Here is a 25,882-nt window from a genome sequence, read left to right on the forward strand (position 1 = left end):
AGAGATGTGTTAATACATTTTTGTTCAGTCACAAAGAAGGCTATATGTGATTTATATCTTGTTATCTGCAGGGACAGATGAGCAGGCACTGTTCATCACCCTATGTGACATATAGGAATATGACCGCAGCGATAGTCGAATGTTTCCATGGTAACGAGTAAAACAGTCTCGAGGGCTGTCTGTCAGCCGCTTACAGTCTCTGCCCACACAGTAAATACGTCACACTACCTACAGTACAGCTCAGTCTGCAGGTCCAGAGGGTGGACATATGGATTCAGCCGATGATGTCACAGTGAAGTTGACCTTTGACCTTTTGGATATAAAATGTCATCACTTCATTATTTCATCCTGTTAGACACATGTGTGAGACTTGTGACTTGTCATAGTTAGTGTAGGAATTCTTGAGTTGTGGCCAAAAACGACCTTGACTTTCGACAACCACATTCTTATTAGTTCATTCTTCAGTCTAAGTGGACGTTTGTGCCAAAATTGAGAAAATCCCCTTCAGATATTCTTGAGACATTGTGTTCATGAGAATGGGACGTACAGACAGCAGCGCGGAGACATAATAAAGTACGTGCCCAACTGTTTTATAATCAAGAGACGCATAAAAACACTGCACAAACCACTGTGCGCTGCGTTTCGAAGTTACGTTAATATTTCTGTGATCGCACAGGCACACAGACTGTATTCATTCAGCTGCAGTCACAACTTATGCAAACACTTTACATGCATACATGAATGCACCAGCGTTTCCGGTCTGAATCTGTATGGAGAAAAGTTCTGCAGACAAAGTAGCTGCAAATCAAACCTCCGTCTCTGCATGAGGTCCACTCTCTCTCTGTCACTGTGTCTAAACCACATGTTCATGTTCACCACAGACAGACTGCAGCTTCACACTGATTCACACCGTCTGGAAGACAGACGACACTCTGCAGAGTCACCGTCTCTGCTCCTGTGGGCTGACTGACTTCTGTTCACGCTCCAGCAGGACGCAGTCACTGCTCTGTGTGTGTGTGTGTGTGTGTGTGTGTGTGTGTGCCTCCACCATCAACATGTAGAGCTTCACACATCAGCAGCAGAGCAGGGAGGAACCAACATGTCCCACCTGCTTCTCAAAGTCCTGATACACCAGCAGCTCTCTGACATCCATGTTTACGGTCTCTCCTGCGGACTCTACCATGTCTTAGAAAACAGAAAACTGTAGTGATACTTAATGACAGGGTATGATCATGTGACCTTGGTCACTATTAGTGTAACTGACTCTTCAACCTTAGATTTCACAAGATCTATGACATATCTTTCTGTTCCTTTGTTTCAGATAAATTCTGACAGCAGGATTTTGAAAGAGCTGCAAACAGGGCAAAGATTTTTCTTTATTTTTGCTATTGCAAGACAACAAGAAACACTGAAACCATCTGGAAGGAAAAAAATCAAGACTTAGAAACCAGTAAAAACCTCCAGTCTGGTCCAAAGTGTCTCCTGAAGAGTTAAATATGAGCCCTCTGTCCAGACAACCCTTCACCTGCTCTCTCTCCCTCCCTCAGCAGGATGTCCCGCCCCCTCCGCAGAGTTCCAGATGATGTCATCGCCACATCATCTGCAGGTCACAGCAGGAGTCGTCCTGCATGAGTAGCAGGTCTGCAGCCAAACGCGCTAATTGCTTTTTCACCTGTGTGAATCCGCGGCGCCGCCTCGGTGTAACCAGGCGAACATCATCAGCACAATCACCAGCTCATTAACAGGCGGACATTTTGTGACGGTGCCTTGGGGATGCGTGACTATTTTGAGGAATGACCTAATTGAAATGAGCAGCGGGGGGTGAGACACAGAGGAAATTATGGATTTTACACTTTGTCCTTCTTTAACCTTGACACACTTCTGCCGGATTCTCCCCGTTAGTAATGACAGCAGATGTTTCCTCATCATCATCATTATCATCTGAAACACATTTTATAAAACATATTTTCTCTTTTTATGAGATTATAATGTTTGATAGTTTGACACTGAACATAAAATACAAATCACAGATGTCCCATTGTTTAAAGTGAAATCTCTTAATATGACATTGTCTCTTGCTCTCTGTTAATGATCTCATTTAAACTGGGAGAAAAACATATTTCATGTGACATCGAGGTGAACTGTAACTGTACTTTGTCCCTAAAAATATCTGCAGTAAATCAGCTCCTGGCGGTCCAGATGCAGCCGTTTGGTTGGAGCTGGTTAGTGCCGAGTCGACCTCCTGCTGTTCACCTCCTCCTCCACCAGCTGCCTCCCAACATCCCCAGTACCCTCCCTGGGCTACTGCACCAGTTCAACCAGCCAGTAACATGCAGAGACGTGGAAACATCCGTCTGCTGCATGCACAGAGGGAGGTACACTGGGCGTTCAGTTTTTGGGCCAAACAAAGAGTCCGGCTAACGACCAGCTGATGAAGATGAAGAACATGCATCAGTGCTCTTCATCTGCAGGAGAGGAAGAACACTGTGCAGAAACCATCATGGACTAATCAACTGTTTTCACGCTGCTGTGGAATTTATTAAACAGTTTCACTGAGCTGAAATGATTAGTTGATTAACTGACTGACGAAAAGAGTCTTAAAGCTTCTCCAGTGAGATGATTTGCTGCTTTATTGTTTTATATCACTGTGAACTGAATACTGTTGAGTTTAGACTGATGGTTGGATAACACATGCCACATCTGAAAAGATCACTTTGGACTCTGAGAAATCATAACGAGTGTTTTCCACTTTTCACTGACTGAGTTTTTGCCCGTATTTTACTGTTTATGTTGTGTTGTATTATTATAAATTACTCCATTGCACACATAAAAAACTTTGGTACTAAAAACCTATGCTGGATTCATGCACCCTGCAGGATACTCGGATTTGATTGGAGGCCTGTGAGTATGTTCACGAATGCCAATCAAGTTGATAGCACGCTCCCATTCATCAGCAATTAGCATACAACTCGCCCATAAACGGCCAGTGACCATCATAAATAGAGGTGATTACTATGTTGGACAAGTGCGTCCTGTCGACCCGCGGACAGAGACAGAAAAACTTTTCTGAAGCTGGGTTTGAAGTTATTTTAGGTGAAGTTAGTAGTGCTGTGACAGGGACAGGTAAATCAAAGGCTTGGAGGAGGTAACAGGAGCCGTTAACTCTGTGTCCTCTGTTGCAAGAATCATCCAAAAAGTTAAATGAAAATAGTTCAATATGAAACTTACACACAAAAATCACAACTGCTACCAGAGGCTCCGCCCACTCACAGCTCTCTGCTGCAAATGAGCGCATTGCTTACATCATCGGGAGACCTCTCTGTCAGGAGAGACCGCGACATGCCTCCACTGGAGCAGTCAACGGCAATCTCAGAAGGTACATTGACGTATGTGTCACATTAAGTGTTAAATCGCTGCATTCTGACAGCCATCACTGAGGAGGATGCCAGAAATGTATGTGTGTGTATGATGTCCATTTAAATAACACGTGACATCACGTGAGGACACTTATCAGACTTCACACAGCTTCCTCTGGAGACACTGAAGGCTGTACGCTAATTTAAGACACACAGTACTCCTCAACACACAGCAATCCAGTCTCGCTCTTAAGTCGTCAAAATCCAGCGCTTGGGCAGTCACTTCCGGTTTCAGACACCGACAAAAAAGCTGTCCTTTCACGTCGGCATGATACGCAGCCGGCCAATTTTATAGTTTAACGGTGCCTGGTGACAAGAACGAATGTTAAGGCAGCAAAAGTGCGAGTAAGGAGGGCGGGAGGGGTGGACGAATCCAACAACCACAGACTTTCACCCAGGAGGCCGGTGTGTACTTCCTGTAAGACTGTAAAGCCAAACCCTGTTCTTTTTCCAAAACATCAGAAAAAAACATCAGTTCATGATGTTGTACCAACATAGTGCTTTTATTTTGAAAGAGACTGTATCAAACTGTACATTTCCTGTGAAAACAGAAGTGTATTTTGGAAACAGACAATGCATGTAACAGGCTGAAGTTGACACGGCGTCCCAGAACGTCAACAACCAACACACCCAGGGTACCTTGGACGTCATATGTGGACGTGGAAAGTCCATGACCAAACGTGGACATGTGACGAGGTCACAGTGAGGATGTGTTGGATGACGTAATGTGTAATTCCTGCTCCCCTGAGGATGAACCCTTTTCACTTTAATGACCATACGACTCCTCTCTCTGTCTCCTCCCTCAGCACTGGCGATATTTATATTCCAGTGTAACTTCAGAAAAATGTTGTTTGATTGCAGATGTTTGTATTTTCGGGGTGCATCCTCTGGAGACGACACCTGTGGCTTCTGACTGGATAGTTTTCTACAAAATAAATAAATTGTCCGATGATCTGAACAGGAGTGGAACAACAATAACACATGATGTATACAATAGAACCAGCGACCCGTGGGTCCAACAGAACATCTGGAGGTCATCAGCTTTGGTTTCATCCCAAGTCAACTTCAGCTGCATTCACTGACAAACTGAAAACTTCATATCTGCTTCCAATTAGATGTAACTGCTGTAATTGTCTGGATTAACCTTTCACAGCTGTCACACGCCTCCCTGCAGACCAGCCTCATGGGTGAAGTCCACATTTTTACTCCCAAATCCTTCCGATCTTTGTACGACAGCTCAGGTGTGTCAACACAACCTGAGGCCTCCCTCTAAGGAGCAGACGTCTGCAGAACCAGTCGGACCAGGAGGAGGAGGAGGAGGACAGATCCTCCGTCTGAGGAGCGAGTGCCCCTGGGGGAAACATCTGCTCAGGGCTGTACGAGCCTTAAAGTGCAGGTCAAAGTGACAGCTGACCTCTGCAGGTATTCACCTTCAGATCCGACACACCTGAAGACTTCAGGTCAAAGTGAAGCCCTCAGAATCTTAACAGCTAAGTTAGATTATTTTCTTTTCAAATGTGTATTTTCCCACCATGTTGGAAAGACGTTCAGATTGTAACTCCTCCAGTTGAGACACATGGAGGTGCAGACCAGTGAGTTAAACCACAATCAGAAATAATAGTTTCATGAGCTGATCATCATGATATAATTATTATATGATAATAATCATGCCCTGTTCCAGAGGCATGCTCCACCCACACCCATCAAATATGATCTATCTATTAATAATAAATGACAGTCTGCATCAGGAGCAGTTTCACTTTCACTTTCTAAAGGTTTAGGCACAAAGATACATGATCAGGTTTAGAAAATATCATAGTTTGGCTTAAAATAAGTACGTTGCATACGTCACCACACGAGACACATCCCAGCAATGTGGTTATGAGGCAGACGGCCAGATGGTGATGTTTTTTGCACATCTGAAAATGGTCCAATCAGACCCCGTCTTGTAAACCAGGAAATACTGATCATATTTCAATAAAAAAAGCAAATGCATGTATCTTTGTTTTGGGGGTGGGCGATATGTTCCTACAATAATATCACAATATTTCCGGGTAGTTTTACGACAACGAGGTTCTTGACGATATGACGAAAATCATATTAAAAAGTATTTTATTATTAATTTAAGAAAACAGAATTGCAACACAATGAACTAAAATGATCTCTCATTTCTTTAGTTTGTGAACAACAGCAGTAACTCAGAGTGAGATTCAGATTCTGTTACAATATTAATAGTTCAACTAAATCAAATCTGCCACTAATTACACATTTAAACAGCTCCCAAACACAAAAAATGTCCCCTGGGATCTATATATATAAATCAACAGCTGATTTCCTTCTTTCAGTAAAATCCTAAATGATTGTTTTTTTCCCACCTGGACCTTTATGCTCTGCCATTTCTCCTCTAATCATCAGCTGTAACCTGTGACAGGCTGTTATGATACCACAACTATCACACACTCACATATATGGAGTGTTTTGTCGAGCTGCGTCAGGTGGAAATGTGAAAGTTGAGGTGGCAAAAGTCTGGAAGTTGTAGCAGCTGACTGAGCCCCAAATATATTCAGACAAATATGTCCTAGAGTCATGAAATCTGGTAGGATGACAGACACAAAGGTGCATGACAGATCCAAGTGACTCAAAGGCCCAAGAGACAGAAATGTTCCTCAGGAGTTGGTGGAGACCAAAAACAGAGCTAAAACAGAGAGAATATTGGACTTGGACTCATCAGGTGGAGACAAACACGGCTCAGAGGGGATGATCGTGTCGCTTTGTGTTTTACAGGATGTGAGAAAAGCCATAACAACCTTACAAGGTGATAATATGTTAGTCCTGTCTTGTTTTTATGGCCCCAAGTGGCCTGAAACCCATTCACACTGTGTGAAAATCACTTGTTAGTCTGGTCTTTCACATTGTTGTAAACACCCAATGTATCTGGGTCTCTTTTCTGCTCTTTATTCTTCTTCTCTTACTCCTTTGGAGACTTCAGAGCGCTGACACGGTGCTGTACAGCTCGACCCCCTGCTACTGTTAGCTTGTAATGTCGGTGATCGAGGAATTTAAGCTCATTCTCCTGCTGCACTCAATGGAGGCTGATCTGGATAAGAGGATCAGACTAATGCCTGAAATGTAAATGTAAATGTTCTGTAAATACTTGAAAAGCCTTGTTGAGGCCCATCGAATCCCTTTGTGCACGCCAACATCTGCCCAAAGCGTCTCCACATTCACCTGCTTAGATCCCCTCCACCAGCCACTGAAACGGGAAGAAAAGGAGTGAATCGGCCCTTTTCGCTGAAGAGGACCTTGACCGACCCGCGTCCTCCACGCAGGCCTTTTTAACGCCGGCCTTTTTCTGCGTCACTTTTTTGGGCATTCAGTGGTTTGAGAGACGAGGGCCATCGAACATCCAGGATCGAAGGGAGACCACACACTCGCAGGCAGCTGAGGAGTGGAGAGAACAGGGAGAAAAGTGGAGGACAAATCAAATGGCTCTCCACCAGCTACTCTGCGGGGGCTCCACTTGTTCTCCGCTGCAATGGGCCCCGGTGTGAGCGGCCCCCCTTTCAGAGGCGCTATGGGCCACCCGGATCTGCCCCGTCATCCATTACAGCATCCAGAGGGGCGGTGGGCACTGAGGAAGAGGAGGAGGAAGGGGGGTGGGTGACGGTGGTGGCAGAGCACCAGGCGGACACCAGCAGAGACAAGATGGTTGGCTAACCCAAAAAAAAAAAACCTACCCTCAACACCCCTCATCCCTCACCCGCCCAGAAACGAAAGAGGAGACAAATGAGGAGGAGGAGGAGGAGGATTAAAAAACGTTAAGGGGGATAAGGAGGAGGGGGGGGGGGGGGGCAGACAGTAGAAGGATGAAGGCATGAGGCTCTGAAAGGGGAGAAATGTGGGACAACAGGGTGACGGAGGATGTGCAGCAGCACAGAGAAGTTGTGAAAGGAGGAAAGAAAATGAGAGATTAAGAGCTGAGGACAGAAAAAGGAAAAAGGAGGTGGACAGAAAAAATGTTCAAGAAGATTGAAGAGTAAGAAACAAAAAAGGAAAAAGATCAGGCCCCGAGGAAACACACTGCAAAAAATCTCAATCTTAATGTCGCAAAAATCTTAAATTCTTCAGTCTCACGATGTCCAAACGTTGTTTAAACCCACAGAACTTTGTTTTAAAATCTAGTTTCAAGACACCCCAAATATTTAAGGCTGGAGAAATGTGACATCCAGAATATTTACAATTAGAATTTTCTGCCGCTAAGGGTCTCTGTCAGAGCGGTAACAAGACACGGATCAATGACGTCACTGCAGCTAGTTTCTCCTGGTTAGAATTCCTTCAGTGATCATTGTTCAGGAGGTTTTTACTGGGAGACGAATCATCCACAGAGTTGTCTTCATCTCCAAAATAAACAGACCGGCTGATTTAAACTGGTAAAAACACTGAATAAAACAGTTTCCTGTTAAAAATCAGTGTTTCTCTGATGCTGTTGGGCACAGCAGCAGCTTGTTTCTCTGATAAGAGATCCAAACGTCTGATGACTATAATCCTTCATCTGGTTAAATCATATCGTTAAAATCAACCGAGATCTAAAAAGTGTTTCATAAAAATGTGGAGATAAAAAGTAAATGTATGACAGCTTCAACCCTGATGCATGGCACCACTGACAGGGTACAGCGATCAAATGACTTAGATATATTCCTCTGGGTGTGAACATTGAAGAAAGTGTTGGGAGGGTGCCTAGTAGCTCATCGGGTAGAGTGGGCGTCCCATGTACAGAGGCTATATCCTTGCTGCAGCAGCCGCAAGCTCGATTCCAGCCCTCTGCTGCCTGTCATACTGGTTCAAATAAACAATTTGATCATTTATCTCCATCTTTGCTGAGCAACGGTTTGTGTGTAAGGAATTAAAGGCCTGTTCCAAATATAGGCCTGTTGAGTTCAGTGATTTAAGCGAATAATAGCCCGGGATCTTTTTATGGGTATATATTTATATTCAATAGATGGCACAAGAGAGCAGAGTCTGTGCGGACATTTTTTACATCTCGACATGCGGACAGAGAATTCTTTTCACTCTATTACGGATTCAGTCTGTTCCGCCATTATTTAAATTTCTTCATCATCTCCTGTGGTTGTATCTCTCTTCAGCTATGCTACACTGCCTCCAGAACCTCCGGTAACACTGCTCTGTTTCGTCCGTATCTGCAAGCTTTTAGGAAACATGCACAAAATAAACGCAAAGTACCGACAGAAGGCTCTGTTTGTCTCTGTGTCGAATGTTGAGCATGAATGAGCCTTAACAGAAAAAGTAACACACTAGGTTAAAGAGTTCATCTCATAGATATCACCAGTTGATTACTTACACTGAGACAGGTATTTTTGTGTTACAAGTTTTCTAAAATTTAAATATGTGCTTTTTGGATTCATTTCCAGTGCAGATATCTGAAGTAAAATAAACACCTTGATGTGTATTTGACACATTTAATGACCAAAACTGTTAAAATCTCAAAACTGACCAGTGTTCACCCGCTGAGTCCGATCACAGCTGCACCTTCATCAATCCACCTGCTGAAGCTCCAAATGACTTGTTAGGACGGGTAACTTTTTACAGTGTGTGAGGGGAGCGGAGGCCTGAGAACAGTGATGGGAGACACATACTGAGGCGGGGGGGTTGTGTGTGGGGGGGGTAACGAGGCTGGGGTGTTCACGAAGACTAATGAAGGCAGGAGTGCTGCTTAACCTGCACTCCATCGCTCTGTGAGGCCTCCAACCTCGAGGTGTCGGAGGAAGAATGTGTGTGTGTGTGTGTGTGTGTGTACCCCCCCTTCACCCTAACACACTGCGCTCCCACACTTCTGCTCCAGCTTCACAGTGTGACAGCGTCCTCTCCTCCTCGTCGCCGCCACCGCCACTGGGACAAATCGCAGAGCCATCATGCGTCACGCTTAAATGCTCCCCCCCTGAAACCACCCCTCAGCCTCTTCTTTTCTCTGCTGCTCTGAATCAGCCCCCCACCCCCACCCAGCCCCCACGCCCTTCTCAATCTACACCTCCCCTCTTTCTGTAGTTGCTCCCTTTCCTACTGTTACAAAACAAATCTCCCCTCTGACAGCATAATTCACCGGGCCGGGCCAGAGGAGGCGGCGCAGGACGGACGGGCCTCCTCAGCTGACCTCCGCAGAGGACCTGGCTGGTTGTTTCCCCACGTAACCCCGGCCTCCATTCAGCCGAGGGCCAGCGGGAAGAAAAAGAGGGGCGACTCGGGAGGATTCAAACCGGTGGCCCCTGTGTACGCCTGAGTGAATGCCGTTGAGCCTAATACCCACTAATCTGGTCATCAAATACCCCCACTGCCACGACTGGAAATCTGCTCCGGTTTTTTCTCCAGACTGTCAGCGGGACAGCGAGGGACGTCTGCCCGGCTGGAGCTGCTCTGGACAGAGATGGGAGGACACAGAGGAAGAAAGACTAGGTCATCTGAGGTGACCGCCGTCTTGTTTGTGTCCTTCCCCAAAAGGATGAACAGAATCCAAATGAGCTTTTACACAGGATGTAATTCACAAAACACACCCTGACTGGATCACACACTGTCAGCCCAAATATGTCAACACAACTGAGCATCAGACACCTGCTCAGGTTTATCATCTACGTGACATGACAGTGTTTTAATGAGACAAAATTCTTGTACGGCTGCTTGTAAACAGACGTTTAAGGTTTTGTAGAAGGAAAAAAATCCAATATGTGTTGTATCGTCACAAAGACTGAAAACCAAATTTGCTCCCACCTTTATTTTGTTTAATGCCAGTTTCTGGGACCAGCAGCAGCAGTGCTGCACCCTGGTGTAGGGTCGCAGCGGTATGAGACACCCACAGAACAATAACCATCTCCGAAATGTTTTGGGGTTTCACCGGTTCCCATTATTACAGAAATGACATAGGATTACATACACAGAATGACATAGTCTTATCATGACGGCCCACCAGCAGATGGGGACATGAAATACAACATGTAATGTTCATTCATTGTGCAAAGTAAGAAAAAGCATGTTGACTGATTCTAATAGTTCATTTTAAAGCCAATACCTGCTGATACCAGTGACGTGTCGATGCTATTGTGCATCCCTTGTATTGTTGAAAAGTAATGTGTTACTGTGTTCTCCTCTGACCACAGCCAGCATCACTGTGATCAGCTGTTTGCTTCACTGCAGCTGTAACCACACCCACCAGTGATGTCACGGTGAACTGACACACCCCAGAGGACACTTCTACATCACCAAAGTGAGGTACGAAGATCAAGACTTTCGGTAAGTGTGACGTTGACTTTTAAGGTAAGACTTTTCTTTTATGCTGATGTGTGTGTGTGTGTGTGTGTGTGTGTATCACTATACACCTGTCTGCTTCAGGTCAGCGTGGCCTGTAGAAGGATGTGACGGTTGTGCTGTAGTAGATGGACTTCACGACTTGACACCATTGTTAGCCCTTTTTACACTGCCTCATCAAGACGGGAATTTCCCGCTGTTATGCCAATTGGCTGTGCTGTGTAAGGAGCCGTACATATCAGAGGCAGTCTTTTACTGGGTGCTACTCTTGTGCCTTTTCTGTGCCAGCTTACAAGAACACGGCGGCAGGTCATGTCTCTTAACAAGCATCATATAGCCTGTTTATGTGAAACCCTGAGCGCAGAGCTGATCTTCTTCCAGGAGCTGTTTATAAGTGTGTCGGCCTGTCGTCTGTGGGACAGATGTAAAGCTCTGGGTAGCCCTGCACTAACATGATCAACTTCTCCGTGTTTATCAGACTGAATATTTACAGAAGAAGGGAAAGATATCTGTCGGCTGTGATTGGTTGGTCCTCGTCACATGACATGCAGTGCGCGTTGCTGCGCTCCAAAGGTTGAACTCTAGGGATGGGCGCTTGGGAACGCGTGCGCACTGCGACAGTGTCACTCTGGCGTTTGAGTGTGACTGCTGTGCGTCTACATTAAAAACAAGAAATCTGAGGGCGCATAAAGCGTGGCATGTGTACGGCTCCTAAAACGTACATTCGTGGAAGGAGGAAGGACAGAGTTGTTCCTCCTTTAATAAGGCAGCATCGGAGGTAGTTACAGCGCCAAAATGATGTCTGTATAAACGGGACAGCTGGCAGGACAGAATCATGGGCAGCATGCGTGTGACGATTTAATGGCATGTTGTGCGTGTAAGCCACTTCAGAAGATTTAAAAAAGTAGCTGATAGCAGTTAGCAGCTAACTCAAAGAAGAACAGCAGCCGGAAATGTCTGGAAATTGGGGAAACAATGAGGTCCAGGAGCTTCTTATCCTCCGAGCAGAGGACGGGATCAGCCCCCATATAACAGGGATGGTAAATGATTGTTGTTGATAATGTTCTGCCATCATTATTGTTTATAAAGGGCTGCAGACACACATGTTATATCTGACACTAGAGGCTGAGGCTGTGGTGTTACACGTCATGCCCATCAAGCCTCCTTTGACTTTGCAATGACAGCATGCAGTCCAAAATCACACATTGGAGCTGAATGATGCCGCCATTGTTTGGTTCTTCATCAGAAAAAAATTAAATAAAAATTACAGATGAGCGGCGCGTAGTAGCTCAGTAGGTAGGGCGAGCGCCCTGTGTACAAAGGCAGTGTCTTTGCTGCAGCGTCCGCAGGTTTGATTCCAGCCCAAGGCCCTTTGCAGCATGTCATCTGTTGTCTCTCCACCTCTCGTGCTTCATAACTGTCCCGTCATTAAAGGCAAAAAAAATATAATCCACAGATGAATTATGACTGGGATGGTTAGCTTACGCTCCTGGAGCCGTACTGGTGCCTTCATTTTTAAATTTGGTATTTTCAGCCAGACTTGAAAAAATATGTGAATCTGTCCCTCAAAAATGACGGACAACAAATACTATCAGTCATATTCAGCTCAGCGTTGGCACGCCTGGTGTGTGTGTGGTGGGCATGTCATCTACAGCCGCCCCCTGCATGTGTTTGACTGACAGACTGCCTGACTGTGACGGCCATCTGTCAGCAGACTCCCTGTTAGACAACAAGAGGCCCGGAGACTCCATGAGCCCGGGCGCAGCGCAGGGCTCGGCTGGCACTGCCCATTCACAAATATCTTTTGGGAGGACAGATGGTGCTGAGTTTTCTCCTCATGTGTCTTTTCTTCCACCATCAACCATTCCTGCGCTGCCTCCTCAGTGAGCTGGCACCTCCTTTGTGCCCCGACATTTCAGCAAAGCTTCATTAAAAAACAACACAAAAAAACAGCCTAAATGAAAAAGGAGAAGGCGTGAGGGAGCCCGGAGGCTTTCTGCAGGTACCGAACCGTCCAGCACAGATCCAGGCTCACTGGCCCGGGCACAAAAGGTTTCACATCTCTTCAGCTAAAACTGGCTCCGACCAGCTTCTCCCCCCTCTAATCTTTGTTTCAAGTCTCATCCCCCGAAAAGATCCAACCAAGCAGATCAGTGTCCTCTCTGGCACGCTGCGACTGGACCGTACGGCTGGGAGGGCAAACCAGAGGATAAGGAGCTGGAAAACCCTTCCAGTGTTCAGGCTTATGGTGACAAATCCCGATTCATCTCCACTGACTTCTTAAACCTCTTCGACCCCGCAGGATGCACTGGTGGGTTCGTTATTAGAAACACTTGCCAAAGCCACTCAAATTCATTTTAAATTCCAGCAGAGATAATGTCAGGCTGGATTCTGTAAAATCTGTCTCAGTAACATGTACAAGAATGTCTTTATTCTTTAAGTGACTGTAAAGAACAGCATCCTGGGTTCAGAATATTTCCCTCAGAGCAGCTCATGTTGCTCCAATGAAGTGCTGCTCAAGCTGATCTCATTCACATGTCATCAAATACATGACACGCCCCTCAGCGTCTGACTGGGATGCACAGGGCACCCTTTGGTGTCTCTACGTGACCCAAAGCTGAAACACAGTGAAATATCTTGTTAATTTTTTAAAACGGTCATGATTAGGTTTAGAAAAAAGTTCTCACTGCGACTTCATCACATGTCCACGTTTGGTCATTAACATATGACGTCCAAGGTACCCTGGGTGTGTTGATTGTTGACGTTCTGGGACGCCGTGTCAACTTCAGCCTGTTACATGCATTGTCTGTTTTCAAAATACACTTCTGTTTTCACAGGAAATGTACAGTTTGATACAGTCTGTAACAGTGGTTATGTTTAGCCAGCACATGCACGTGAAAGTCGGTGTAAGTTGGAGCTGCCTCCATCTTACTCACATCCCTGGGTCTGGGTCCTCAGCTGCCTGTACCGGGGAGCAGCGTTAAAAGTGGGGAGCGCTCACTCTGCCGCTAAATCTGAAGACCAAAACGTCCCTACAAGTTCACTGACTGACAAAAAAAACTGCTCGCCTATACGTAAATTATGTGATGTTAAGTTAAAACAATTACAACTTCTGGTTTCACAAAGAGACAAACTTTCTCCTGAGTGAAAGTTTTGTTTGAGATGTCCACCTCCCCTCCTTCCAGCCCTGTGCGGACTTTCTAACTCTTTAAGCTACGCCAGTTGCTCTCAGCCTCGAGAACTGCTGCAGATGGCTTTACACTTAGCTGAAAAGCCAGTGCGTCACTAGACACTAAGGACGTGACAAAGCACTGGTGTTTGACGACATGACGGCAGAATTTGCTGGAAGACAACAAAAATACCATTCAGTGACCCTTCACTTCAAACGGGGGTTCTGCCAGAAAGTTTTAAGCAACAAACACTTATTTATGTCTGGATCTTAAGTTATCAGAGAAAAAGGGTGAGCACACATCAGCAGGTGCTAGCAACCCATCTCCAACACGCCAAACAGCATCAGAGAAACACTGATTTTCAACATGAAGCTGCTTTATTCAGTGTGTTTTTTTCACTTTAAATCACTTGGTCTAATTGTTTTGAAGACAGAGAGGCCTCTACTGGAATTTCGGCTCCTGCTAAAAACCTCTGGAACATCTGGATCTTAAGTTATCACAGAAAAAGGGTGAGCACACATCAGCAGGTGTTGGGCTAGCAGCCTGTCACCGACATGCCAAACAGCATCAGAAAAACACTGATTGTTGACATTTTTGAAACGCTTTTTTCACTTTAAATCACCTGCTCTGTTTGTTCGGAAGACAAAGAGACCTCTGCGGATGATTCAGCACCTAATACCAACCAGGAGAAGTTTGAAGCCACGACTTGCTACCCGCCACTAAATCCTCCTAAGTCGTTCACAATGGACCTTTAAATTTCAAAAGTTCTGGAGCAAAACATGTTTACAAGTAAAAGGTATCAAAAACGTATAATTTCAGTGTTGGTACTGAAACATAAATCATATCGGCACTTTTCCAACAATCACACAGGAGAGCAACGTGATCACTTCCGACAGACGTCATCACATCACAGACATTAAACATTAAATGAAGCAAACAGAAGGCGCTGCTGCTGCTGCACATCCAGAAAACAGAAGGTCTCCTGGAGCTCCAACCCTGCTGGACGCTCCTCAGTGTATTATTTTGAAACAAACTGCATCCCTTCATTTGTGCAAACGGGCAGGTTGCGACAGTCACCGCAGTCCAAACTGACACCAGCTAAACCTGAAACTAGCTGAATTACTCCCACGGCAGACAGACGAGACTCCAAACACAGATGACAACAAGTCTCTTCCTGATCAGACACCTCAGGGCCTTGCTGCTCCACTGAGTTTACAGTCACATGAACTTTAACTGTCATTCAGTATTTCTACAGATTTAAAGAGCTCCGTGTGTTTCTGTCAACACATAAATGTTTTATCAAATGCCTCAGGGCTGGAATAAAGCAGACATGCATCAGTGTATAGTTCTGCAGTGATAGTATCTGTTTCTGAGAAGCATTATGGGATTACTGCTGTTGTTGTTGCCAGATATGGAGCCTCTGACACCCTTAATAAGCCAGTCAGACTACCGTGTCCAAACTCCTCTTTTCATGCTTGACAGCTCCGGTTTGGAGCTGATGTATGTGACGCCCTGCGCCTCTCAGACGTTTTAATCTACGATCCCACAGACCCCGAGGAGCAGTGACGCTCAGCATCAACTCAAACATGTCTCAGTCACACGAGAAAACCTGCGCACCGACGATTTGGACTCGTTTCATTGAATGTTTCCAAAGACGCACAGCGCGTTACGCACCGCAGGTTCAATCCCGGATACACAGCACAGAGAGAGAGAGAGATGTTTCTGGTTTTAACAATGACACAAACACACACTGTGCACAAGGGCTTGTTTGGTTCGTTTGGGACTCAGCTCATTTCTCTCACTCTCACCTGCGCAGTCACCTTAAAGTTGGCGCAGCGAGTTGAAAACACTTGGGATCAAATGTGAGCATATGCGGGGGTCTGAGGTTCCTGTGTCATGCGAGGACAGAACATGAATGGCATCGCGTCTTACCTTGTTGGCAGAGGAGGATGAGGAGTGCAGCCAGCTGCAGCCTGCAGCCTGCAGTCTCCATGTTGGGGAAAGAAAGCTCGTAGATGCGGTAAATAAACAAATCAAACAGTGGTGTTTGGGGAGCAGGTCCCGGGTCGGCCGCAGCTCACAGCTCCATGCTGCTCGGCTCCTGCCTGCCTGCCTGCCGGTCGCTCGGTTCTGGTCTCGCTGCCGCGTGTGTGTGCGTGCGTGTGTCTGTGTGTGTGTGTATAGTACAGATCCCGGGTCACGGTGCGCAGCTCCGCTCCGTCCGCTCTCCTCCACACCGACTGACTGACTGAGGGCGAGCCGCCAGACTGAAGCTGTGCACCGCCCACAGCCCGCAGCCACACCGGCCTCACTTCCTCCACATCAACCACAACTGACACAGTCAGACTGACATCAGTGTGTGCTGTCGTTTTATTTATTCAGTTATTTATTTATTTGTTTTTATTTTTATCAAAGCCAGAGCGAGAGGAGGAGAATAAATTATCAGTAGCCTATGAAAAGTTAAGGAGGTGATAAAAAGAAAAAATGAAGAAGTGAAATAATTAAAAACGAAATATTAGAGGAAAAATAATGGAAGTATGGACGACAGAAATTAACGCGAGGAATAGATAAATAGAATAAGGTGAGGAATAAATAAATAAATAAATAAATAAATAAATAAATAAATAAATAAAAAGAAATTAAGGTGAGGAATAAATAAACTAATTAATTAAGTTGAGGAATAAATAAATAAATAAATAAAAAGAAATTAAGGTGAGGAATTAATTAATTAATTAATTAATTAAGTTGAGGAATAAATAAATAAATAAAAAGACATTAAGGTGAGGAATAAATAAATAAATAAAAAGAAAGAAATTAAGGTGAGGAATAAATAAATTATTTAATTAGGTTGAGGAATAAATAAATAAATAAATAAATAAATAAATAAATAAAAAGAAATTAAGGTGAGGAATAAATAAATAAATAAATAAATAAAAAGAAATTAAGGTGAGGAATAAATAAACTAATTAATTAAGTTGAGGAATAAATAAATAAATAAATAAAAAGAAATTAAGGTGAGGAATTAATTAATTAATTAATTAAGTTGAGGAATAAATAAATAAATAAAAAGACATTAAGGTGAGGAATAAATAAATAAATAAAAAGAAAGAAATTAAGGTGAGGAATAAATAAATTATTTAATTAGGTTGAGGAATAAATAAATAAATAAATAAAAAGAAATTAAGGTGAGGAATAAATAAATAAATAAATAAATAAATAAAAAGAAATTAAGGTGAGGAATAAATAAACTAATTAATTAAGTTGAGGAATAAATAAATAAATAAATAAAAAGAAATTAAGGTGAGGAATTAATTAATTAATTAATTAAGTTGAGGAATAAATAAATAAATAAAAAGACATTAAGGTGAGGAATAAATAAATAAATAAAAAGAAAGAAATTAAGTTGAGGAATAAATAAATAAATAAATAAATAAATAAAAAGAAATTAAGGTGAGGAATAAATAAACTAATTAATTAAGTTGAGGAATAAATAAATAAATAAAAAGACATTAAGGTGAGGAATAAATAAATAAATAAAAAGAAAGAAATTAAGGTGAGGAATAAATAAATAAATAAATAAATAAAAAGAAATTAAGGTGAGGAATAAATAAATAAATAAATAAATAAAAAGAAAGAAATTAAGGTGAGGAATAAATAAATTATTTAATTAGGTTGAGGAATAAATAAATAAATAAATAAATAAATAAAAAGAAACTAAGGTGAGGAATAAATAAATAAGTAAAATAAAAAAGAAATAAAGACTTGTGAAGTTGGGAGGATGGGGAGAAAGAGGGAAATAAGGAATACTCACAATTTTAAAAACACAAGGCAGAAATTTTGAGCTTCTGAAATATGTTTTGTTCTTTTCTTTTTTGAATTCTTCAAACTTTATGGTAACTTACAGGGCTGGATCAACTATAAACAAACCCCAGGGGCAAAAATTAAACTGCGGGCCCCTATCATACGGTGGCCCTGAGAGCTCAACACACCACAAATACAAAAAAACCCACTTTTTTCAAATAGACAGAATACAAACAAACGAAGTAACATCTTCATCAATTTGATGACACCTGAAAAGAAAAACAATGTGTGTGGTCAGGTCGTCCACGTTGTGACCACGTTATCCTGTTAAATCCTTTGGTCTAAAGTCTGTGTGATGTAAATATGTCGTACACCCACAGGAAAAAACAACAGGGTCTGGCTCTACAATCTTACAGGAAGAGAACACCAACCTACTGGGTGAAAGCTGGTGCTTGTTGGGCATTGCTGGGCGCCGTTAAACAACAGCGGCCACCAACCATGAACCATGTCGATGTGAGAGCACGGCTTTTTTCATCTGTGTCTGATGCTGAAAGTCACTGACTAAGCGCCACAATTCGTCAACTTCAATGCGAGACGAGGTTCTCCACCCATATAGTAAAGGTTTGCACAGTGGGTGCACGTTTGCATGCGGACCAATTTCTGTGACTGTTAATATAGCAAGCGCTGACTGTGCGTGCTCCAGTTACAAAATATATTCTCTTGTTTCAAACGCCAGTCCGGTCCAAAACACTGCGGTGAACTTAGTTTTAAATTTGACATCCACTCCAGACCCAGCAGCACCCTCTTAGTTCCAGTTTCACCTGATGTCTGCAGTAGCAGGACGGTAAGTTCACCTCCTCACAGGTTGTGTTCCTACATCGTTTATTTCCTGAGTTTCAAGAAAAGAAGCCCAAGAGAAGAAGAAGACGCCTGCAGCTTCACGCTAACTCTCACAGACACCAGATCAGTGAAAGGAACAACTGAAGTTATGCCTATAATTCATGGGGCGAGAAATTATGTGGATACAAAACAACTAATAACCAAAATCCTCCTAATCAGTCATCAGTTAGCCTCCTGATCACAGTCGTTATCATTAAAGTGATTCACCCAGACTCTGTGTAGATCACAGTGTGTGGATTTTATCTCTGCAGCATCATCAGAGTTTCTCTTTACAAACGTCACCAGCTGCTGTGACTCTGTTTCCTGCAGACAGCGAGGAGTCATGAACGCAACATAAAGAGTAATTGAGTGAAACGGCTGAGAGGAGTGTCTTTTTGTTTTTAAGTGTGTGTGGTGGAGTTCACAGGGCGGCCGACCCCTTGACCCCTGAGAGACGCTTCCAGCTCGCCCTGAAATGGAGACCAAAACATCAGCAGTGACCCAGAAATCACAATTCACTCTGGGAATGTGGAATGAGTGTGTGTGTGTGTGTGTGTGTGTGTGTGTGTGTGTGTGTGTAGTCCATCTTTATGTCTATAGGAGTGAGAACTGTTTGTTCAGATCACAGGATCACAGAGGCTGTTATATGAATCTGATATTTCAAAACTTTGTGGCTTCTCAAAGAGATTTAGAAACATTTTAAGAAACCTGTTGTTCTCTCCAGTGTCACGAAAGAAGACAGACACCAGCTTCATCACTGTGGGTCCAGCACAGAGGACGTGTTCAGCCAGCTCATTCTCATTCCCAACTCTTCAAATACCGCTGCTTCATCAGTGGACGCTGGCGTCAGATATGGACGCACAGAGGCACCTTTCTCAGTGACATGACACGCATGGCAACTACTGTAAAATAACGAGCGGGGAAGTCTGTATAGGGCGGGCAGGAGGAGTGGTAGATGGATCAAAGGAACTCCAGATGTTCACCAGGAGCACGCTGTTCATTTTCCATGTGAATTTTAAGCCAAACCTTGAGGAGGTGGGGTACACATTCATGATCACACTCGTACATACGGCCAATTTAGAGTCACTAATTAACCTGCATGTCTTTGGACTGTGGGAGGAAGCTGGAGCACCTGGAGGAAACCCACGCTGACACAGGGAGAACATGTCAGAGCACCTGGAGGAAACCCACGCTGACACAGGGAGAACATGTGGGAGCACCTGGAGGAAACCCACGCTGACACAGGGAGAACATGTCGGAGCACCTGGAGGAAACCCACGCTGACACAGGGAGAACATGTCAGAGCACCTGGAGGAAACCCACGCTGACACAGGGAGAACATGCCAGAGCACCTGGAGGAAACCCACGCTGACACAGGGAGAACATGTCATAACACCTGGAGGAAACCCACACTGACACAGGGAGAACATGTCATAACACCTGGAGGAAACCCACACTGACACGGGGAGAACATGTCAGAGCACCTGGAGGAAACCCACGCTGACACAGGGAGAACATGTCAGAGCACCTGGAGGAAACCCATGCTGACACAGGGAGAACATGTCAGAGCACCTGGTGGAAACCCACGCTGACACAGGGAGAACATGCCAGAGCACCTGGAGGAAACCCACGCTGACATAGGGAGAGCATGCAAACTCCACACAGAAGCAGGAACCAGGAACTGTGGAGCAACGATGCTAACCACTGCACCACCGTGCACCTAAGCCTAAAAACAGTGTTTTACCTAAATTGTAAGTTTGTTTGGTAAAGACCGTACGCATTTCACGAGTGGAAATTGTCCATTTTCTGTAAAAAGAGATCATTCATGTAACAAACACAAATTGACACGCTGTCACTGAAATAGTTGAAATAGATGCAGGATACCTAGCGTGTCAAAGTTTGACGTGTAGTTCCACTGACAAACTGACTGACTGTCTTTATGCAGATGATGTGGTTCTGTTGGCTTAATCACACCTTGACCTCCAGCATGCACTGGGGCAGTTTGCAGCCCAGTATGAACCTGAGTCAGCACCTTCAAGTCTGATGGTTCTTTGCAGAAAACAGTGGATTGCCCCCTCTGGATTGGGAGTTACTCCCCACGCAAGGGGGTTCAAGTATCTCAGGGTCGTGTTCACGAGTGAGGGCAGAATGGAGCGTGAGATGGATCGGCGGTTTGCACGGCATCTGTGGTGATGCGTGCTGAAGCCGTTAATGGATTCCCCATCGATACGGGCTGTCTGACGGTTAGGTAAAGCAGTGAAAATACTCTCAATATCGTGTAGACTTAAACTAAATTGATATTTTTAGGTGGATAAAATGTCATTTTGCTGCTGCCTCATACAACCCCACTTCAAAAAACCCAAACCATCTCTTTAATATAGACCTGATGGAATGTTTCTGCATAATGTGTCTGCATGTTGATTTTGGTGGAAGTGAACAGAGCGTGGTGGCTGCCTGGAGGGAAAGAAATCAACCTGAAAACTGACTTTGACATTTTATGACATGTTATTGCAGGTAAAGTTCGGCTCCTCAGAGCTTCCTCTGTCCCTCTCTGTGATTCGCAGATGATGCAACATGGCGGTGTTATTGCCCCACAGGCCGAGCCCTCACAGACTTTTAAGTGAAGTCTCCCTCGGTTCAGTTTCAACCACTGGCTCAGATTTTTTAACCTCACAATAAACGACCACACCACCCCCTCCTTTATCTCTGCGAATACATTTGCATAATTTACTCTGGATTATCTTTAATTTATGCAGAAACTGCTTTCCACTTGTTAGGTTGAATGTTTCCAAGGGGGCTAATAAAATTAGTTGTACTCCCACAGAGCGCCCATTCAGGGATTTTTTGGGAGCTTTCGGACAGTTCTCCATGACTTTCCTACAAACTGCACTCAGGCTGAGAGTGATGTTTCCCTCCAACACGAGCCTGTGACCTGAAGTGATCTCTGGAGGAAAACTAAGAGGCCAGATAGTGAGACAGACTTTATTTTCTCTCTCACCTCTTTACTGTGTGACTCAGTGAATAGAGTCGTTTCTCACGGTGCCCGGCCCACATGATCAAACAGCAGAGAACATGTCCAGGACAAAAACAAGCTGCTGTGAAGAGGCAGAGAGCATTTCAGTGGCTCAGAGGTTGAACAGTTGTGCACAGATAATTGATCCTGCAGGGAGAGCAGAGGGACACTGATCGATCAGCCAATCGGCACAGGAAGTGAAGCAGTGACGGAGCATTTTCAATGGAAGCGTCGCAGGTTTGAATCCTGCCTGTGGCAGATTTCACTCTCTGATGACACACTGAAACACCAAACACCTGCTGTGTTCTGTGATTGATTAAAACCTGAATGGTTCATCCTCTCAGGAGCACGAATGAGGTTCAGACATTTAAAGGCCCACACACAAAACCAACATCAAGGATGTGGTGGAGACTAAGGCCAACCATTTTGTTGCCCTGCGTTGCCTGTATCTCAGCAAAAAAGTTGCCCTGAACACACGGCAAAGACGACCATCAGCAGCTAACTAGCACAACTCTTCACAGCAGCAGGCGGCAGTCGTCTGTTATTGTCATTAAATAAAGGGAGGCCAAAAGACCGACAGGACGGATTCGAGACACTAGCTAGCCAGTTAGCACATTAACAACTAAGGATGCACCATAATATCAGTACGGCATTGGTATCAGCCAACTTTTTCTTATTTTGCACAATGAATAAATATTACACACATTGAACAGTATTGTATTTCATGTCTCCATCAGCTGGTGGGCCGTCATGATAAGAACATGTGTGATGTTAATTCCACTACAGAAGAGAGTTGATGATCACTAAAGTTAGGTGGGGAAAAAGTGGATATATTGATGTCAGTTATAAGTTGTTATATATCAACTGGCACTTGTCCTTTAATGTTGGCATGTTATAGTTTAACGGCGCCCAGTGGTGTCAGGGGGAAACGTGTCAGGACAAGAACAGAAGTTAAGGTGACAAAAGTCCGACTGGGGTGGTGGATGGGTCCAACAAACATCAACCTTCACCTGAGAGAGCTGTGTTTGCGTCCCGTAAGATTCGAAAGCCAAACCTTGTTCTTTTTTTCCTAAACCTGTCCACGTGTTTTTGTTGTTGACCGAAAAAAACGTCAGTTCGCACTGTTGTACCAACGTAGTGCTTTTATTTTGAAAGAGACTGTATCAAACTGTACATTTCCTGTGAAAACAGAAGTGTATTTTGAAAACAGACAATGCATGTAACAGGCTGAAGTTGACACAGCGTCCCAGAACGTCAACAACCAACACACCCAGGGTACCTTGGACGTCATATGTGGACGTGGAAAGTCCATGACCAAACGTGGACATGTGACGAGGTCACAGGGAGGATGAGTTGCTTGAGGAGACACTGTGGCTGGACGTCACTTTCTCAGCAACAAATCAGCAAGTCAGAAAAATGGATTTGGAAGAGAAATGAAAGCCAAACAGTTGGTCGTCCATCACAGCTTACAGACTCACTTCCTGCCGTATTTACTGTAGTTGTGGTCACACAGTTTTGTTCAATGAGTGATTATTGGCAACATTTCAGTTCGTTCACTTCCAAATAAAGTGGTTTAGATCATCTGGATTAACTGTTGGTTTATTTCCAACCTGTCTGATTGTGTTTCTTGTTACTTCAGACGATGTTACCAACAATAATGGACTGAACTACAAAGATAAATCCTAAGATAATAAATAGCAGCAAAATTTAGTTTTAGTCGCCTAAACTGAGAGAAAAAAAAAAAGAAATTAGTGCTGGGGACTGATGGATCCAGACGCTCTTATAATATTTTACAGATGACCTTATCTGTCGTTTAGGTTTCAGACACCACTGACCTTCAGGTCTTCAGCTCCTCCATCTTTGTTTCAGCACTAATGGAAGAAGTAATGTCACAGAAGACGCTGCAGCAAACATCCGTTTCAGATGCACAGGCAGGTTCCACCCTCGGATGATGTTACGTGGGAAAAAGCAGCGGCCATTGAAACGAACAAACAACAACAAATCCCCTGAGGGAAGGTTCCCAGGGCGTTTTTCAGGACATCAGATAAGTTTTTATTGTTCATGTGTTTTTTAACCTTTATTTTTGTGCTCGTCTGCAGCTCCACCCGCCTCAAGTTAATGCAGGTCAACAAATTCACACAACAAATAACACCGAGAGCCAGATATTAGGACGGCCCAGTGGAAAAGTCTAAGTGCTGTGATGGAATTTTACCTTAAAATAAACTGATGGATGGACGTTTGATTATTTTACCTCCTGAGTCAGAGTTTACAGACTTCATGTGCTTTAGGATCACCTGACCTGAATTTTGTAATTGCATTTCCATTTTCTCTTTCTGTTTATTTAAACTGAAATTTTTAAAAAATATATATTCAACATAATATTTAGCTAAATATATTTCACACTATATTTTAATCAGATTTGCACTGATTTAATTCCAACATATGCATCACACACATCCAAATACTCACAAAACAAGAAAAATGAAAAAATTCCAAAAAGAATTTTTATGAATGTTATTTATGAAATATAAATAAAAACAAGAAAAAAGTTTTTAAAAAAACAGGAGAAAAAAGACACTAAGTACAAGAAAATGAAAACAAGACAAAAGAAGAAAACAAACAATGACAAGAAAAAGTGAAGAAATGAGCGAGAAAATAAAAAACAAAGATGGAAAGAAAGAATATAAGAACAAACATATCAAAAAAGAAAATTAAAACTGGAAAGGAAGGAAAGACAACACTGAAAAACTTTAACTGTGAAAAACATAAAAATCACTGATGTGGTCCTTTAAAATAATGACGCATTTAAAAATAAAACACCTGAAATGAGTTACTTCACACAAATTACATATAGAAATATAGAAATATGTTTACGTAACTCTGGTGTATAAATTCTGAATGTGTCAGACTGAGGATAATCCCTGCGCCCCCCCCATCAATACATGGATTGAGGTAATGAGGTCATGTCACACAGAACACGCTGGGTGTTATTAACCCCCCCCCCCCCCTCCCCCCGCGTCCTCACAGAGGGGTCAGAGGTCAGACTCTGGAGCTGGTAACAGTCAGGCAGCAGGTTCTGAGCCCTCTGGGGATCCTCATCGGACCCACATCCGTCACGTCACACAGTGTCAGTCGGATCCATCGATCACACGGGTCAAGTTCACAACAGAGCGCGCTCAGAGAGGCCGATCACATCAAACACAGAGATCAACCAGAAACAGAGAAACAGCAGCTCCACTCAGGAGACACAGAACTGCACCTGCTGTCCAACAGATTTAAAGTAGCACATGAAGTGACCTGTTTCATCACATGTATTAATATGACAGCCTTGTACTGACCGATGACGTCACTCACTGGTTCGCTGACTACCATTTTGAAGCCTTGAGTTTTTGCTCATGGACTTCTCACGTCCACATATGGCGTCCAAGGTACCCTGGCTGTGTTGGTTGTTGACGTTCTGGGACGCCGTGTCAACTTCAGCCTGTTACATATGTTGTCTGTTTTCAAAATAAACTTCTGTTTTCACAGGAATTTTAACATTTACATACAGTCTCTTTCAAAATAAAAGAAGATTGGTGGTTGCTGGAAGTCGCTGTCTGAGCACTAGATTTTGACGACTTCGGAGTGAGACCGGGTTTTTCCAACACACGCATATGTTTGGGTTTTGGCAACAAAAGCACATGGTTGGGTTTGGGAAAAAATTACAGGTTTGGCTTTATAATCTTACGGAAAGTGAACACTGGCCTCCCGCGTGAAAATGTGTGGTTGTTGGATGCATCCATCACCCTCCCGCCCGCCTGCTCACTCAGACTACCACCGCCTTACATTACATTATTGTCCAGTCACCTTCCCCTGGATGCCGCTGTGTGCCACACAGAATAACTACGTCTAGATGCATATCGTGCAGATGTTAAAGGACTGCTTTTTTTTTTTGTCAGTGTTTGATGCCAGAAGTCACCGACAAAGTGCCAGATTCTGACGACTTCGGAGTGAGACCAGATCATTTTCACTGAGACATTGCTGCTTTTCCTGCCAGGATTTTGCCCCCAAACAGGGTACTTTAAGTCAAAACATGATCTTTTCCTAACCATAATGATGTGGTGTTTGTGCCTAAACTTGACCACGGTGTTGCTGGAACGTAAAGTTTTAACGTATTGGATACATGATATTAGTAAATGTAGAGTATTTGCAGTTTGCAGAAACAAACAATGACGTCATTTAGGCTGCTTTCACACCTGCCCTGTTTGGTTCAGTTCAGTCAAACTCAAGTTGGTTTGCCCCCTCAGTGC

At 43.8% G+C, this 25,882-nt stretch overlaps 1 protein-coding gene across 4 annotated transcripts in view; it reads right to left on the minus strand.

The window, feature by feature from the left end:
• ptprz1a (protein tyrosine phosphatase receptor type Z1a) overlaps positions 1–16,215 on the minus strand; it is a 132,551-nt gene extending 116,336 nt beyond the window's left edge. For all 4 annotated transcript variants that reach the window (XM_049574193.1, XM_049574192.1, XM_049574194.1 and 1 more), the window contains exon 1: positions 15,833–16,215. In XM_049574193.1, coding sequence (XP_049430150.1) covers positions 15,833–15,893 — 61 coding nt within the window. In that variant the 5' untranslated portion in view covers positions 15,894–16,215. The remainder of the gene's footprint in view (positions 1–15,832) is intronic.
• Between the last annotated feature and the right edge of the window lie 9,667 nt (positions 16,216–25,882).

The sequence above is a fragment of the Epinephelus fuscoguttatus genome, linkage group LG4 (genome assembly GCF_011397635.1).
Source record: "Epinephelus fuscoguttatus linkage group LG4, E.fuscoguttatus.final_Chr_v1".
NCBI classification, from domain to species: domain Eukaryota; kingdom Metazoa; phylum Chordata; class Actinopteri; order Perciformes; family Serranidae; genus Epinephelus; species Epinephelus fuscoguttatus.